This window comes from Lingula anatina, chromosome 2, assembly GCF_051362555.1.
Source record: "Lingula anatina isolate TDL-2025a chromosome 2, LinAna3.0, whole genome shotgun sequence".
Lineage (NCBI taxonomy): Eukaryota > Metazoa > Brachiopoda > Lingulata > Lingulida > Lingulidae > Lingula > Lingula anatina.
In genome coordinates, this window is record NC_141768.1 from 37393775 (window position 1) to 37411628 (window position 17854).

General features: G+C 34.8%; 2 protein-coding genes and 1 pseudogene across 2 annotated transcripts; 1 reads left to right on the forward strand and 2 right to left on the reverse strand.

Annotated features, from left to right (window-relative positions):
* Positions 1-880: 880 nt before the first annotated feature.
* Positions 881-11401, reverse strand: LOC106153588 (uncharacterized). The gene is made up of 15 exons (XM_013527569.2): positions 11241-11401; positions 8555-8726; positions 8271-8390; positions 7739-7819; positions 7393-7485; positions 6956-7106; positions 6344-6409; positions 5782-5879; positions 4524-4596; positions 4192-4288; positions 3220-3353; positions 2651-2708; positions 2233-2369; positions 1883-1968; positions 881-1536 (listed from the first exon to the last, which is right to left on the reverse strand). Exons 1-15 carry the CDS (start codon positions 11347-11349, stop codon positions 1092-1094), a joined length of 1920 nt encoding a protein of 639 aa, XP_013383023.2. The 5' UTR covers positions 11350-11401; the 3' UTR covers positions 881-1091.
* Positions 11402-11464: 63 nt separating this feature from the next.
* On the forward strand, positions 11465-14143 carry LOC147763671 (uncharacterized). The gene is made up of 3 exons (XM_087004900.1): positions 11465-11655; positions 11921-12062; positions 13479-14143. Exons 1-3 carry the CDS (start codon positions 11567-11569, stop codon positions 13575-13577), a joined length of 330 nt encoding a protein of 109 aa, XP_086861026.1. The 5' UTR covers positions 11465-11566; the 3' UTR covers positions 13578-14143.
* On the reverse strand, positions 12253-13218 carry LOC147763672 (uncharacterized; annotated as a pseudogene).
* Positions 14144-17854: the final 3711 nt, after the last annotated feature.

A 17854-nucleotide genomic window follows, 5' to 3' on the forward strand; every position in this document is an offset into this window, starting at 1 on the left:
CCAACTGTAACTTCTCACCAAAATATTAAAGCTTATGGGCACAAACAAATTTTTCCACAAAGAAATTAAGTTTTTACAAATTTTTGGTCCATTGACCTTGAAATATAGGTTAAATCCAAGGTCATATTCAAAATCTCTACATAGAACTTTCAGTCCAACTCCTAGAGTAACATTTCCCATAATTCCCTTAGTTTGGGAGATATTTAGCATTTAATTCTTAAAATGTGCAGGAAAAAAACCAGCATAACTTACACCCCATTTCCATAGATTTTTAGATCGATCTATCCCTGTGGGGAGTCTCACTAGATTACTGTCAGCTTGGCCAGCTTAAGCGTCTGTCCCGCCTACTAAAAGCTGTAAGGGGGTAATTAACTGTGGTGCCTGTTGGGCTGACTGCAATTTAGCGTCAACCCCCAGGGAATTAGGTCGATCTAAAACTTAAAGGGATAATAACTCTTCGTATGAGATCTATTTTTCACAATAAAAACATTGTGAATAACTCATAGAAATATAATATATTCTGTTTTACCACAAAAACGGCAGTTATAGCTATTATTCTGATATCTGAGCTTGTCTTTAGACCACGTGACCTCCATTGATGGCTATACTTTGTTAAAATCTCTTAAGAGATTTTAACAAAAAACCAAACTTTTTAGAAAAAAAACAGGGACTAACTTTGAATGTAAAAATGGATTCATTAACCCTTGGTAAGTATGGGAAAATTGTTGTTTACTCCAGGAAAATTCATTTTTTGGCCGAAACGAAGAGTTATTATCACTTTAATCTTTAGATCGATCTAAATCTCTGGGAAAGCACCCTTACTCAACCTCTATTTTGTCAATATTCATCAGTTCTGCAAGTTTGAAAACAAAAAGTCAACTAGTTTTTCACTAATTTGTATATTTATGACTTATTTACATGAGTCATCACTTTAAATAACCTATTTTTTTGTCTGTACATAAATACAATTTGCACAACAAAAGCTTTAAAGCCACTGTTTACTTGACGTCTTTCACCAATTTACATTTCGCATCTATGGACAATAAGAGGGATCCAACACACCAGTAACTTTATGTCCAGTGAATCAACAATTAATATTTGACATATTCGTCATCATCACTGCCAAATCCACCTCTTCTGTCAAAACTGTCAGAATCGACTTCATCAAAAAAGTTATCATCATGCCTTCTCCCGCCTCTCTGTCTGCCATAACTGCGAGAATCTACATCATCATCATACCTGCTCCCGCCTCTCTGTCTGCCAAAACTGCGAGAATCGACATCATCATCATCATCATACTTTCTCCCGCCTCTCTGTCTGCCAAAACTGCGAGAACCGCCTTGATCAAAATAGTCATCACCAGACCTTCTGAATCCTCCCTCTCTGTTGCCGCCATAGGGTCTGTTATATCCACCCCTGCTCTCTCCTCTGAAGGAATCCCCCAAGCCTCCACGACTTTGGCCCACACTTCTGTAGCTCCAGCTTCCAAACCTATTCCTTTTCCGTGAGCCTCCTGCAGGGATGATTGGTGGGCCTCTGGAAAAACAAGGTATCTTTCAAGTAAACTTTACTTCACTTATTGAGCAACTCAGAATACTTTTATTCTGATCATTTTAAGAGGAAAAGGTGGGGGGGGGGGGACGACATTCAGATTGGTTGTCCTACTTAATGACCATTATTTTTTTTTTTTTTGTACAGAAGACCTGGGAGTAAATATTTTATCAATGTGTAATAGCTGCATCCTCTACTACTTATGCTAGAAATCCACTTAAATATCTAGATTTCTATAAAACTGACCATACTCAACTACTACTATTTCTCAATTTAACCCAAGTTTTTGTTGTACAGTTTCCTATATAGTATTATATGTATGCATGAGTACCTGAGGACAGCTTCCGACCTTAGCTTCAAATCACTGTCAGTGATTTCTGGACACTCTATTTGCCTAATATCAACTTGTTGCCTTATCTGGAATCAAGGAGAAAGAAAAAAAAGTAGGCAATGACCTATAGGCTGTTTCATACAAAATGTTTTTGAAAAGCCCATGTCAAAAAATAAAAAAACAATTCAATAATTTCAGGTATATGAGCCAATAACAACTTTATGCTTTCAATCAAAGATTTTTGTCAAATCTACAACAAAGGGGGAAAAATAAAACTATTTCAAAAACTACTTTTTGAACAAATTACATTTTTACTGAATTGAGCAAGTAAGTAATAAGATTTTCCTCACCTCTCTGATTACATTACTTAGACTATTACTAAGACCTTCTCCAGGATGGATCAATATAGAGTAGCCTTGTCGCCCAGCGCGTCCCGTTCTACCAGATCTATGAATGTAGTAGTCCAATCCATTTGTTGGGGGGTCAACTAAACAATAATGATACAAATATATAATTACTTTTTTATACAAAGATGCATTTAAGATGTTACTTGATGAGCCTTACTACAATTTCACTTGAAAACATACAAATACACAGATATGAAATGCATGCGAAGCAAGAATTGAAAGTTCAAAACCAATATGCTGAAGTAGTGAAGAGATACTCTAGCAGTGGGCTTGTATTTTCAAAGCCTAGATGCAAAGATGCAATATCAGAAATCTAGGACCATATCTGAAGACAGTATTTAAAGATCTAATTTTCTCTTACCCTGAATCACCAAGTCCACCTCTGGAACATCCAAGCCTCTAGCTGCAACATCTGTTGCCTGGAATTTTGGAGAAAGAATTTGAAGGCAAGTGTGAACATGTCATTGGTAAGCATATAAGTTTCAGTTTGTAGCAGCCACTTCTTTTACCACATTCTTTTACCATGAAAATAACAAACTGATAGACCTCAAATTTATACATTATAGTAAACAGAATCCGATTTTAAAAAGCCATTTTTAGAGAGCCCATGCTATCAAATTCTAATATCTGTTCAAAAGTTTCACTTTTGCAAGAAAAGAATGTTTATAATTCTCTAATAATCTAATTTGAAGTCAATTTAAAAATTTAATATGGCGGGGGGGGGGGGGGGGGGGGGGTCCAGGGGGCGCTAGATGGCTTGCTTGCTAAACCCTTTTTTTCTGCAGTCAATAAAGAGGACAATGTCATGCTAAATTAAAGATCATTTAAAGTGAAAAGGAGCCTGATGACAAATTAAATATCTCCAAATATGCCTTTAACAAGTTTTGGCAGTTTGAAACTTTGAAAAAAATTTCAAGCCTGTCTACCTACCACTAAGCTTTTTATTTTTCCCATCCTGAAACCCTTTAAAATTTGTTCTCTTGAATTTTGACTCAGATTGGAGTTTATGGCTTTGGCAGAATGTCCACCTCTGGAGAGAGCCATGGCAACCTCTTTGGTCTGCACTGTAATAGTGAATTCCAGATGTTAACAATAAAATTTATTAATAATAAAAAATTTAAAAAACTCACAGCTTAAAGTTACATATAAAGCAAGTGTGGATTCCCAGTAAAAATATATTAACCACTTGTACTGGTTTCTTATATGGCTAAAATAAAGTCCACGTACCGAATCATATACCAAATTAGTCTCATGTTCTGCCAAAAATGATACAGCTTAGGGATATTTATAGCACAGAAAGAAAGCAGAAAACATCCATTCATATATCACTTTTCTGGAAATATGAAACTATGCCCATTGGTATTTCTCTAAATTATAATATCTGAAACTAGATGGTGGCATTTGGCCAGGTTTTGTGGCAAAATTTTGACAATAAATACATCTTTAACATTTCAATAATTTATCTAAAATGAATTGTGTTGGGGCTTTATCAGTAAGGTGAATTGCACAAAAAAAAAAAAAATAATAATAATAATCGCTCCTCAAAGCATTGTGAGCACTACAGTGTGCCAAATGAGAGCAAGTCCAGAGAACAAGAGAGTCAAAGTCATTTCCTAGTAAGGATTTATTCAACAAGTAATGAACACACTCCAAAATGAACTTGGAACACTGACAAATGTACTCTGACTGAGAGGACAAAATGTAAGCAAATGAAGCATGTGCAGTGCAGCATTTTACTAAAGATGTAGGTGATGGCTTTATGTACAGAATATTTCTATTCAGATACACTAATAAAGCACCTTTATCTCTTCAAAAGTGTCTTCACATACACACACACACTCTACTCATCCAGCAAAGGCACATAATATTTAAGAAGTGTTGCAGATGAGGATATCTACATACCTTTGGTTGCTAAAAAGACAATACACCTATTGTGGCAATATTCTCTGATACAAGCACTCACTGCTGCAAGCATTTTCTCTCTCGGCATGAGTAATTCCTAAATTTTTAAGATGTCAAATATATAGATCAAAGGATGTGCTTAGTTAAAATAACAAACAAAATACACATTTTACTTATTATTCATTATAAACATGTTATAACTACTGCATATATGTACATAACAACAATAACTGAAAGTGTTATTCATATTTAACAACAGTCCATTTTTTACAGTGGAGAAAGGAATTCCTCAATTTAGCAAAGGTCTATTGATGCATCACTCACATACTTACACAATGCTGGACATGCTTCATGTTTTTCTCCTGTGCATCTGCAATGTCCACATACTCAACATCTGTTATATATCTATAAAAGAAAATGAACATAAAAAATTCACCTGTCCATCACACAAACTACACATTTCAACTAGAGGTTCAGAGAGACAATTATTGAAGGTCTGGAAGTTCTGCAAAGTGTATCACCTGGTGAAAGGGTCAAATTCAAGGTCATGTCTCGCTATGCACGATTTCCTGTTCAAAGTCTGGATGTATCTCTTCTTGTTTCAGAGCCATAAGGGCTATAGATTTTGCAAAGTACATTTCATGATGGAGAGTGGACCGATGGTCAATTTAAGGTCACATTAAAATCCCAATAGATATTTTCCAATTCAAGTTTAACATAAACTATCTCTGCAAGATTTGGAGATACTTCACATTTGATTTTGAAAATTATTCATCATTATGCATTTTGACATGGTACTTGTTGAAATAACGCAATTCCTTGATCTTATATAAAACAAGTAAAAAAGGAGACCATCTCTAGGATTGCACTTGCTGAACTCTTCACAATGCAACAAACAGGGGGTCTCAGCTTTTAAGGTGCAAGAATAAGTTTTCAGTTTTAGCATCTAATGATTGCTATTTCTGTGTAAATTCACAGATTGACCCCAAAATCACAAAGCTGAAAAGAGCCCCAAGTTTAAGTTCTCACCACGATGTAAAAGCACAGATCAATGAAGTTTCTGAAAATCAACAAAAATTAATTTTTCTTTTCAAAAAATTTAGTTTTTCACAAAATTTTGCTCCATTTGACCTTGAAATATAGGTCAAAACTCAAATATAAGGTCAGTTTTGAAGAAACCACAAATGACTTTCTTTGAAGCTTATGCAGTTATTTCCCCCATATTTTCTTGTTTGGAAAATATTTTACATATTCAAATTTTTTAACAGGGCACATTGCCATGAGTGCCACAGCTATGCAAATGGACTGACAGAGCCAAAATTCTTGGGGATTCAAGTAGATATAATTTCCTCAGGATGAGGGCACATATCCTAGTAGTCTGAGATGTGGTAACAGTGACTACTATCCACCAAAATGCAGCAAAGCTGGCTGAGTGTCAAACGAGACAGGACAGGAGAAAAGAGAAAATATTCTAAGCGATCACAATGGTCATACATATATTACATACTCAACAAATAAATTAGAATATTTCTGAATAAAAAGAGAAAAAAAATCTCCCCCCAAAAAATAGAGAACTTTTTCACTACTCACTCATTAGCTACTTGTCTCACAGACCGTGGCATGGTGGCACTAAAGACCAATGATTGACTTTGTTTCTTGGCAAGTTGCAAGACACTCTCTATGTCATCCTGCAACATGAAAGAAAAATGTTACATTCAAATATCTATAGTGTGTGGCAAGGAACTGAAAATATGATAAATAGAAATGCCATAAAAAACTGCACATCATTAGGGATGTCAGAAAAGAGAATTCCTCTTCCCTGGTCTTGCAAGGTAAAAAGTACCCCCCCCCCTTCTGAAAGATGAGCTAAGGGTAAGGGTTATTCTGTAAATTGACAATAAACATTTACTTTGATCTAAAAAAATCTCACTTGTCTTTTTGAATAAATAAATAAATAACACTGTAAACGTCAATTTGAACAGTAATGTGCAAAAAAAAATATAGAAATATACCGACTCTCAGAATATAGCACTGCTGTGGTGATAAAGTAAAAAAAAAACATACAATACAAACAGAATAATTTGATTATATAATATAAACTACTGTTTGTACCATTTACATGAAATACACGGAGTCATACAAATATCATTACCCTAAATTGTGGATTCAACAAATGGTCACCTTCATCCAGACATAAAAGCTTCATTTCTGACAAATTCTGAAAATAAGGAACCATATTGTTTGACACTTTTCAAATACCAGACAAACTTTATTGGCATCATTCAAATGAATTACTATATCCGCAACCTTTATATTTAAATGAATAATCAATTGAATTCAACCTTGCAAGATACAGTGGTGAATACTTCATATTTAACCAAATTCACTGCCTTTTGAGAAGACATTGGTACAAAAGCATACACCAGGTGTGGATTGAAATAAACAGATATAAATGTACTAAAATTTTCTCTCTCTTAAATTTTTCTTTAATTGTTTTCAAGGATGCACTTGATCTTTGCTTCATAAAATTAACAGATACTTGCACTTGTCTGAATGTAATAATCAATTTTGCTTTTTATAAATCATGCTTGGCAGGTTACATAAGGCCTCTTGGGGGACATTTTCCCCTACGTTATATAATAATGAACTCTTAAATATCCTTATGTCAGACACAACAGACAATTTTGAAGTCTGAAACTATAAACAATATTTAACTCTGTACAGGTCCCTGAAAAAGCTAAAACAAAGAGAGGATGAGACTTACGCAATTACTACGATTTATGAGGTCCATGAGTCTACCTGGGGTTGCTAAGACAACATCTACCCCTGCTCTGAGTTTATCCATCTGTACAGAAATACTATTTCCACCATACACAGGCACACAGCGCACCTTTGGATTTAACTCCATGATACACCTTGGAAAAGACAATTATGAAACAAGAATTAATGCAATACACATTACTCTGAAATGAACTTTGAAGGATGAACAAGTTTAACCTCAGTACTATTTAGATATCCAAACTGACGTGATACCCCCCCAAAAAAAATAAAAATATGTCAATCAGATATGCGAGCACTTAAAATCAGCATCATAAGATCTGGAGAGTTAAATGTATTTCATCAAGTTCTAGTAAAAAAATTCTTTTCAAACATGACCCAATAGTCTACAACCAGAAATTTGATTGGTGTTCCTCTTCATACCTGTAGTTTTGTAGACACAATTCTCTTGTTGGGGCAATCACAACTGCCAATGGGTGACATGGTTTCCTCCTGAATCCTCTTTCCAGCCTTCCACTATGTAAACAGCAGATAAACGTATTAAATTCAACAAAAATAATAAAATGAACCATTGTTACCAATCCCCATGATTATCAAATTACAAAAACCTACAAAGCTTATCTTAAACTGAAGTACTTAAAGCCAGTTACAGCATATATTACTACAGGAAAAATACACATACACATCTCATTTACTTTCAAAGGGCACCTTTTCCCATCTTTTCCTTAAATGACAACTAATAACTAATAACAGCTACAAATTGTATTACCTTCTCATTATCAGCTCTATAATTGGTATGCCAAATGCCAAGGTTTTCCCACTGCCTGTGGCTGCTTTGCCAATTACATTTCTTCAAGAACAAACGTGCATACTTAGTATCATATGAATGTGATTTTGACTATCATATCTTGTGAAAGCATCATCTTTGAAGGGGTTGAGATTGCAAAAAAAATTTTCTTCCAGGAATTGCAATCAAGTTGTGTAACCAGGGCTTTGGCACATCATATGAGTGAAGCCCCATCTCAATGTCACATCAAAACCATTAAAACTTTGATAAAAGATCTCAAAAAATGGAAAATAGTACTTATTATGCTTTATTAGGTTAGATGAAAGCTTAGTTCATATTAAATAAGCTCAATTTTTTCAACTTAATAGACAATCTACAGTTTCATCATGTGTGGTTTTTCTCTTTTACAGTTTTGTTTTCACAAAACAAATGTAATTTTCATGGCAAACATGCATTTCATCTTTCTTTTTATGAATGATTTCACAAACATGGGAAGAAATTTCACCCAACTTACTTTCCTTCTAAGAGGGGTTTCAAAGTCTTGGACTGAATTTCAAATGGTGCAGAATAGCCAAGGTCTTCCAAAGTTTCAATCAGTTCTTCATCTATGTCATAATTTGACCATTTATCATGTCTGAAAGGAAACATGGAAATTGCATTTTTAATTAATCCTATCAATTATGATGATGTCGGTGATTATTATTATCATGTATCTTTTTTTTTTTTTTTTTTTTTTTTTTTTGGGGGGGGGGGCACATTTTGACTTAAACTGACAAAGACTATTTAGCAGTATCTTACTGGTCTTCTTCCTTATATGCTCTCTGGTCTCGCCTGAGTTTATCAACTTCAGTTTCATCAATGTCAGCAAACTCTTCCCCATCTTCATCCAGATATGGCCTGCCCTGCCCATAGACACTCAGTACACTTGACCTGCTTATTAAACGCCTCTGTATGGATGTGACAAGAAGCTCTGAAACACAAATATTGTATTATTGGAGTTTCAAAAATATTTTGCACAGGCTGCAGGATGATCTTTTAGATATTCTATTTTTTATCAAAATACTCAAAATGCTGGAAATCAGAGATCACATTTTTTTTCAAGGCTCATGTCAGCATAGTATATTTTTGACAAAGGTTTTAAGATAAATTTCTTTGGCAAGATTAATCTGAATATATCTGCAGACTATTTGGGAGACAAGATAATCAGTGGGAGAGTACAAGAATGTTGGATAGCCGATCAGGTGGTGCTCAATTTTAAGCTGAATCTTCTACACTGGGTCTTACAACTATTTCCTTTTTTCAATGGCTTTCTGCCTGCCATTATTTTGTGACAAAATGTCTGGGCTTTTCAACAGTGTGGGCCTTATAAAAGTAATTACGGGAAAAAATTGACAATTGCTGAATCAAAGGCCAAAGGTGCAATTTAACATCATAGGGTGGACTGCTATTTTGTTATATTCTACTTCTGTAAGATTTACCCCATTCCTTTGCAGACAAACAAATCTGTTGTAAAACATAACCCATAGCCATTATTATGAAAATCTTTCAACAACTGGCCTATAATTTTTTATCAAAACCTGCCCCCCACCCCCATACCTAACCTCTTTAGCTAGACACCTTAAAAATAAAATCAATGGCCCGTATTCCAAGATGTTCCTTTAGATAGTCCTAAGGTCAACTTTTAGGCTTCCTTTGATGAGGTGTTCCTTGGTAAAGGAAGGCCTAACGAAATGGTATTCTAAGACCACACTTTAGCCTCTCCTTTGATAAGGAATTACTTTGACAAAAGTCAGCCTTTAGGCAAGGGACACTGACATAAAGGAGCTCCTCAGTGGTTAGAGTAGGCCTTTAAGACACCCTCCTTGTTAAAAATGCCTCAGTAATGTTGTATAATATTGGGGTCAACTGATCAATTTCAGTCATGCAACAGCACATATGGACATTATCACTGCATGTGGATGTTTTGATCCAAGCCAAATTTTGTGAATAGAGTTTTCCGGGACTTTACCGAAACGTGAAGAGAGTAGCGCATTACTGGATACATTTGCACATACGTAACAATCTAGCCATCGTATCCCAACTGCACTGGAAACTCTCTAAAGCAAGTATGCCAAGAAGAGAAAAGAATGGTTTGGAAGATGAGAAAACCAAAATCGTAGACCTTTTTCTGATAACGAAAAGCAGCTACTGATGCAATCAGTCAACAGAGAAAAGCCTATCCTTGATCAAATGTATTACTTCCGCCAAGGAGGTTGTTTTCACCCCTGTTTGTTTGTCTGTCTTTTTGTTACCTCCACCAAGGAGGTTATGTTTTCATCCCTGTTTGTTTGTCTGTCTGTCTGTCTGTTTGTTTATCATCAACATAACTCAAAAAGTTATGGGCAGATTTTTATGAAATTTACAGGGTAGGTAAGAAACAGGTTACCTTAGAAGTGGTTAGTTTTTGGTGGTGAGCAAGATCAATGATCAATCAATAATCAAAAATAACTCAAAAAGTTATGGGCCAATTGTGATGAAATTTTCAGGAACTGTCACAAGTGGGCCAAGGAACAGATTATAAGTTTTTGGTGGTGATCCAGATCAATAATCAATCAAAAAACTAATCATTATAGAATGAAAATTGGGTGGAGACTTTGCTGCCTTGGTGGAGTGCTTTTCTACTTAAATCTAATGATTTTGAATTTAGATAGGCATGTTGGTTTACATAGTCCTCCATGGAGCTGATTTTCACAAGCGAACTATACATGATGGCTGCTTAAGGAAGACTAAAAGTTACTCAAGACCAACTTTACATTGTAATGAATCCTCAGCCAAAAATAAAGGAAATTTTTAAGCAAAGGCAGATTCTAGAAATGACCGATCCCTTTGTTAAGGATGATTGTTAAGTGATTCCTTTCAAGTAAGGTAAAGAAAGGTCTTGGAATACAAATTTCGTATAAGGTCGACTTTTAAGTCTCCCTTAACGCTAAAGGGAGATTCTGGATACGGGCCAATGTCTGCTTGTAAGACCAGACTTCACGAATGGAGATTTCATTGTTTCATTATATACATATATTTAACTGCATGGAATTCTACCTGGGACTACAAAAGGTTGAAGGGTGAAACTGTCTCATGCAAGATATACTGATATTTGGTGAGGGGTCATTTGGACGTTGGTGGAGTAAGTGTTCTTGCTTCCGAAGCCCAATATAGATCATAAGTGTATGGCGACAATAAAAATCCCCCCTTTGTTCATACTTTTGCGCCACAATTAACTAGGGTCCAAAATATAGTTGATGTGGTTTATAGAAAAATCAACTGGTTAAGGTGACAGGCGAGCAAAACTGGGTCCACTTACCACTTACATTGGCGAGACCTTTCACTAAAACAAACGTGGGTCTTCATAGGCGCACGTGCTCATTTACTAACGGGGCGCACGCACATTTATACTACGGAGGTGACTGAATAATAAGGTATTTGATGCTCGGAAACTTAAAAAACTTACTTGTATTTTGTTGTAAGAGACGCGGCACATGCCTCTGTGGCACAGTAACACATACTGACAAAAAACCACGAGCTTGACTTATGAAACGTGCTCTCAGCGTGGCCGACATCTTGTTTTTCCATGAAGAGGGACACGTTCTAGAAGTTTGTATTTGACATACGGATTAATTGCGGTGGTTATGGGAAAGAAAATTTGAAACATCGTACACATCTTGGTGTGTTCAAAGATGATGACAATGACAGACAAGAAAATAACTCCATAAATTATATGAAATTTCCCTGTCAATTTTTAAAATAAAGGGATATACGTAATGTAAGTGGTTCGTCATGCATTTTGACCTTGACCTCTTGCATCGCCTGTGTCAGTGTCCGCCTGTGTCCCTCCTGAAACAAAGGATGAATGAGACAGAGTGTGTGTAAGTATGCATTGGATATTGTACACAGATATCATTTGGGAAGGGGCCTTAAAGATCAAACTTAAATGGTTTTAATTATATACTTTTCAGCTATAAAATTCTACAGAGATTATATTTTTATGTACAGTACAGACATCGTGTAGTTTCTGTTTTCGACCCGAGTGTAGTGTTACATTGTGTGACACTCAAATTACACTAGATGATTTAATAGTATTATTTCATAATCTGGGTGTTTAAGTTATGTGAAAATATTGTTGAATTTCAGATTACCAAAGATAACCCATGAAGACATCAACATCCTCAAAAATCTGAAAGGGACCCCATTGGCCTATATTGCTTCAGTGGATGTTCCAAAAGTAGATACACCATTAGGAGAAGTGCAACTTGGCTCATATCTATCTTATCAGGTAAAAATCTGCGTGATATCACATTACATTTCGACAACAAGTTCTCATCAGCTTTTGGCCAAAAAGTGGCAAAATTGGGGTAAAAATCACTGTATACAATAAAAGCATTTTCACTTCTATTTATACACATTTTCATTTAAATAAGTACCATTAAAAGTTATTTCTACAATTATACTTTATTTTTTAATCATCACTCATCTTCATTTGAGCTTTTATCAGTGACAAAAGTATCTTGACATAAAGTTAAAAAGCAACATATTGTCCATATCTTATTAACACTCTGAAATAAGTTAGTTGGTACACATGTATGACATTTGAAAGAATTTGGTAACTTTTAACTTTTGCAATTAGTTTTTCAATATGAACCCTGTGTTTAGCTATTTTTTGAGTTTGGTATGTTTGTGCTGCTGTCATTTGGGCTCCACTAGATGAAAATGGAGGAATGTTCAGTCTGAGCCCTAATGTTTTTAATTCTTTTTTTTAATTGTAAATCCTTTGTCAGTCATGACAGAAGCCCTTCAGCAATATAACCTTGTTGCTTAAGTTTATTTAGAAGTTCATAAAATCCACTCTGTTCAGTAATGCATTTATCAGATATAGACCCAGTAAATAGTTCTGAAATGAAAATAACCGATCCACTGGGATCACAGCCAATAAGACCCTTCAGCGTTGTATTGGACTTATAATCACTATACATCTGACTTTGTAAACCAAGAGCAGATGGAGTTTGTGTTTTGAACTCGGTTCCATCAATAATAACCAAAGTATTTTGAAAGTCAGCTTTAAACTCTTTTGGCATATTCTCAATAATGATATTTCTATGCGCCCATATTGACATTTGTCCAAACTTAAGATATATGTGGACTATCCATGTATTAAAAACACTTCCAGCAGACTGAACAGATAAACCAAACTTAATGGCAATATCCTGTAAGCCAAAATTGTGACGTAACCGTGTCAACACTGAAAATAAGCAGTCCTCTTGTGTCAAAAGTTTAATATCATTCTGACCTTTTCCATGCTGTAGTATATAGTTGTCTGGTATCAAAAATTTGAACAGACTTTTAAACAGCTCATGAGTAATTCCTGTGTAGTACTTAAAGAGTCCCTTTATCTTCTGTTCTTTGTCGAAAACGCTTTCTATTCCAAATTTCATTTGATCAACAATTTTTTTCCTTTAGCTGTTTATTTTCATCTTTCATTAATTAATGATCATTGACTCCAACAGCTTGATTTTATTTTTTTAGTCTAATTCACCATGCAATATGTGTAAATCTCTGGATATAGCTAACATGTCCATTGGAGAAACCCCTGCAATATAAAAAAATATATTTACAAATATACTAAATGTATATGCTGACATGAGTTCTCATTAAATTATACAGTTAGTTTTCAATTATGACTGGTTTATTTCAGACAAGAAACATGAAAAGGAAGGAGGATCCAGTCCACAGAATTGGTTGTGCTGACAACTCTGTTTTCAAACCATCGCCAGTGATTTTACCCCAGGAATAGGTTATTTTGAACAATGAATATAATAACACAGATTTTGTTAAGCTGGAACTTACAACCAAAGAACAATCTTTGTCAAAAGATTGGTTTGAGGCACGCAAGACCTGACTAACTGCCTGACACAGAAATACCCATTTTCATGAGTGTGGGTTAGTTATTAACAAGGACTACGCATTCCTGGGGCCAATTCCAGATGGAAAGTTGTGTGACAATGGACAAACTGGAATTGTAGAAATTAAATGTCCTTTCGCAGCAGGAAACATGAAAATTTTGACAACATGTGAAGACATTGCCAATTTTTGTCTGGAAAACAATAATGGGGAAATAAGATTAAATACAATCCATGACTATTACGCCCAAATTCAAGGACAGCTCATGATAACAGGATGCGACTTCTGTAAATTTTTTTTATTTACACAATGTGATATGCACATTTAGAGGATTATGCCAGATCAAGCTAACATGACAGAACTTCTTCAAAAACTATCCAGATTTTTCGAAGACTTTGCAAAACCATTTTTGTCTAATACTTTAAACTTGAAATAAACTTACACTGTTCTTCTGTCTGAGTGCCTGTACTTCTGTCTGAGTGCCTGTACCAGTTTCTGTTTCAACAGTTGAGTCAGATGCATGTGAATTATCCTCATCACGCACGGACGCCAGGCGTTGCGGTTTGCAACAGTCGTATCTGAGCAAATTGACGCCCCGTTGGTGCAACCAGGCCCTAGTACATGGGAAGGTTTTAGCCCTTTTAGTGATGAAAATTTATAAAAGAACAACCTTTTTGTATAATGTTTGCAAGTTATTAATAAATACAGACAAATACACAAATAAGACTGTGCTTAAGGAATACGTATTATTAGATGCACGTTTATTTCACTAATACAACTTGTCCTCGATTACATTTTTTCACAATTCCTGGTAATGATGGTTTTGCAAATTTACATTCTAAGAGCATGCAGTTTTGTTGTGTTTCCTATGGAACATTTAAATGTGCCCTGTTACATGTACCATATTGTACTTGTTATCATGACTGTAACTGAAATGAATATTTTATTAATGACTTAAATATTACAAAACATCAAACAACTACTGTAAAAATGATGACCTGCGCCAAAGACGTGAGGAAGATTTTTTTTTTATTCTTTTTTATTATTATTATTATTATTTGCAATTTTTAAAACCCCGCGACTCTGCAAAATTGTTTATTGAGTTTTTTTAAAATAAACATTCTAGACATACTCATTTTAGTAAAAATAAACTAGAGAATGTGATATGGTGCTGCAAGGGACAGTAGTGAAGGTTTAAAATTAAGTTCATTTATTACTATTATTATTATTATTTATCCATTTATTTATTTATTTATTTATTTATTTATTTATTTATTTATTTTGAGTGAGAACAAATGTAATTTTTAAATTTTCAGTTGCTAGACTGATGTAAGTAAAGTTCCACTTGGACAAACAATTCTTCCGCAACTTTTAGCGTATGTATATAAAGGCATCACCACTGGATTTATTGAACATGCGTGAATAGTTTCAGAAACAACCTCTCGCCTGAAACAAGCCACGGGAAGATAGATCACACTACGATGCACAATATCGACTCTTTGGTGGCAACCTAAGTTTGTTTGAAATCGTTTAGCGATGCACTTTTTTAGCTCTAATTAAACATGTGCACCCCTTGACACTTCATTAATTTCAATAGTCAAATTTTATCAACAATACCAACGTCTCTTTTTACAACAATTGCATAAGTTTTAAAAGGAATTTGAAGACATTTTCATTTAAATGATCCTGTGGTTAATTCTGTCTCTTTTAGGGTCCATTTCCTTTTATTGATTTTTTTCTTTTAAAAATCAATATTTGTAAATTTTTATCATTTAAGATTTTATATATAATGTTAATAGCAGTGCTGAAACCTTTGTGTAGCGCTGTTTTGAAAAGTAAATTATTATCACTGTTGTTATTATTGTACTGGCAAAAGGTTGTATACTATCACAGCTAAAACAGTTCATTTTTGTGTCAGATGAGACTTGGGTAATCTGGTTTTGCCTAAAACTGACAATTTCTCAAAGGTCTTTATATAATACAATTAACACATGTACATGCATATTTTGAATGCTCATTACACGATGATTCAACGGATCTGTGATATTACCTGCATTATGCGTGTGTCAAAAGCCTGTCTGTGAAGTCTAAAGCTGTAAACATATTTTTTTCTTTTCAGAAGCTCAACACACCCAGGAACCCCTAGCTCATTCATGCATCTTTTGTATGAAAAATGAATAAAAACTTTTCTCATTCTGCTTTTTTTCAATTTGTTATGTACATATGATGATAAAGATAGTTGGAATGATGAGGGGAAATGAGTATTTGAGGACATTCAAATTCAATCTACTAGATCTGAACTGTAAATTATGACTAAATTTATTGCGTGATCGTTGCAAAGGTAATAACAAATATACCCAGTATTTTGTAAATAATGAAATTTAAGTTGTTTTAATACTCTAAAAGAAAATGCCTAAATCAGGTTCCAACCCACAATTTGTAGAAATTTACAATCCTGCTTTTCAAATTTTTACAATATAATATTGTTCTGTAGCAAAAAAGAACTGATTGGCTTGTCCCCTTGGACATAATTTACCTGTATTTCTTAATATAGGACGGGTCCAATTTTGACAGGGTTAGTTTCTGTAAAATGATTTATTTATATTTGGTGGTCTGTTCTATATATGAATACTTCAATTTGAAATTTGAACAGGAAAACCAAAAAGTGTAAAGATGCTGATGTAACTTTAAACCAGTTTTTTTAAGTTTTATTTTATTTATTTATTTATTTTAATTTATTTATTTATTTATTTTTTTGGCAACAGTTGAAATTTGTCCAAAATCTTTATTCTGAGGATACAACAGAGAACTCGTTTTCAGTTCCTTTTCTCTTAACTAAATTGAGATCAAGAAATAATTTTTCAAATATCTGATTCATCTTTCTATGTATTATGTGATAAATTTCAAATTTCCCATTTTTAATATACAATTTGTAATGTTCATGTTTATTAAATAGTGGAATACCGAAATTTGAGACCAACCAGTGTAATGGACTCACCCTACCCATCACTCCTAAAGTGGAATGGACTCACCCCATCTGACACCCCCCTCCTGTGGAATGGACTCGACCCACCTGTTACCCCTCAACTGGTATGGACTTGCCCCACCTGACACCCTTTAAATGGAATGGACATGCCCCACCCGGCACCCCTCCTATGGCGTGGACTCGGCCCACCTGACACACCCCCCCCACCCCCCATGATAGAATGGACTCGGCCCCCAGTACAAAGTATTATCTTCCATACATAACACGTGAACTATGCAAATCGTTCAATTTCTGGATTTAATTACCTGAAACACACACTGCTTTTCATAAAACAACAATCCGGTAATCTGAGCGTGTAATCACAGATGTTATGACCCAATCCTGTTTCTTTTCTTTCATACTCGCACGACGGCGAAACCACAGCTAGCGTGTAGTTTCGTTTCCCCATTCAGATTCGGCCCAGGGACTAAGCGTCAATAGTGGAGATTGCAATTGAGGACGTAATGACCCGGTCACATGAATAGTAAATGAGATTAATAGAATTAGCTATATTCGGTACCCACTTTTTACGGTGTGTAATTCACGAAAAACGATTTCATGTCATCACTGTTTAACCGCCGATTCAGGATCGCAGCTTACTTTCCCAACTCTGTGAAGTTAAGTGTACTTTTCCCTGATAATTTTTAAGTGTTGAATGTTACACTTGCCAAAATTTATGAATATCAAGCAAAATACGATGCATATTCCAAGCGGAAAGCGTGTGCACGAGAGATGATCTCATGTCATCACTGTTTAACCGCCGATTCAGGATCTCAGCGTGCTTTCCCAACTCTGTGAATTTAAGTGTACTCTTCCCTGATAATTTTTGTATGTGTTAAGTGTTACACTTTCCAAAATTTATGATACAAAACAAAATACAATGCATATTATAAGTGGAAAGCGTGCTCACAGTCACAATATCGGCGCCAATGTTGTTACCCAGTAACTTTAGAACTCGGTTAGCTGGGGTAAGCTAATGGGTTTTCATAAGGATACAAACAAAAGACCGTTAGAAAAGTATTAAATAACGTAGATCAAGGTATTCCACTGCTGTTTTTATTCATTCCGGCGTTAGCTGACCTTGCGAGCGAGTTTATTAGAATGAATTTCTTAAAATCAAGTTTAAAAATTCACTAGTACATCAC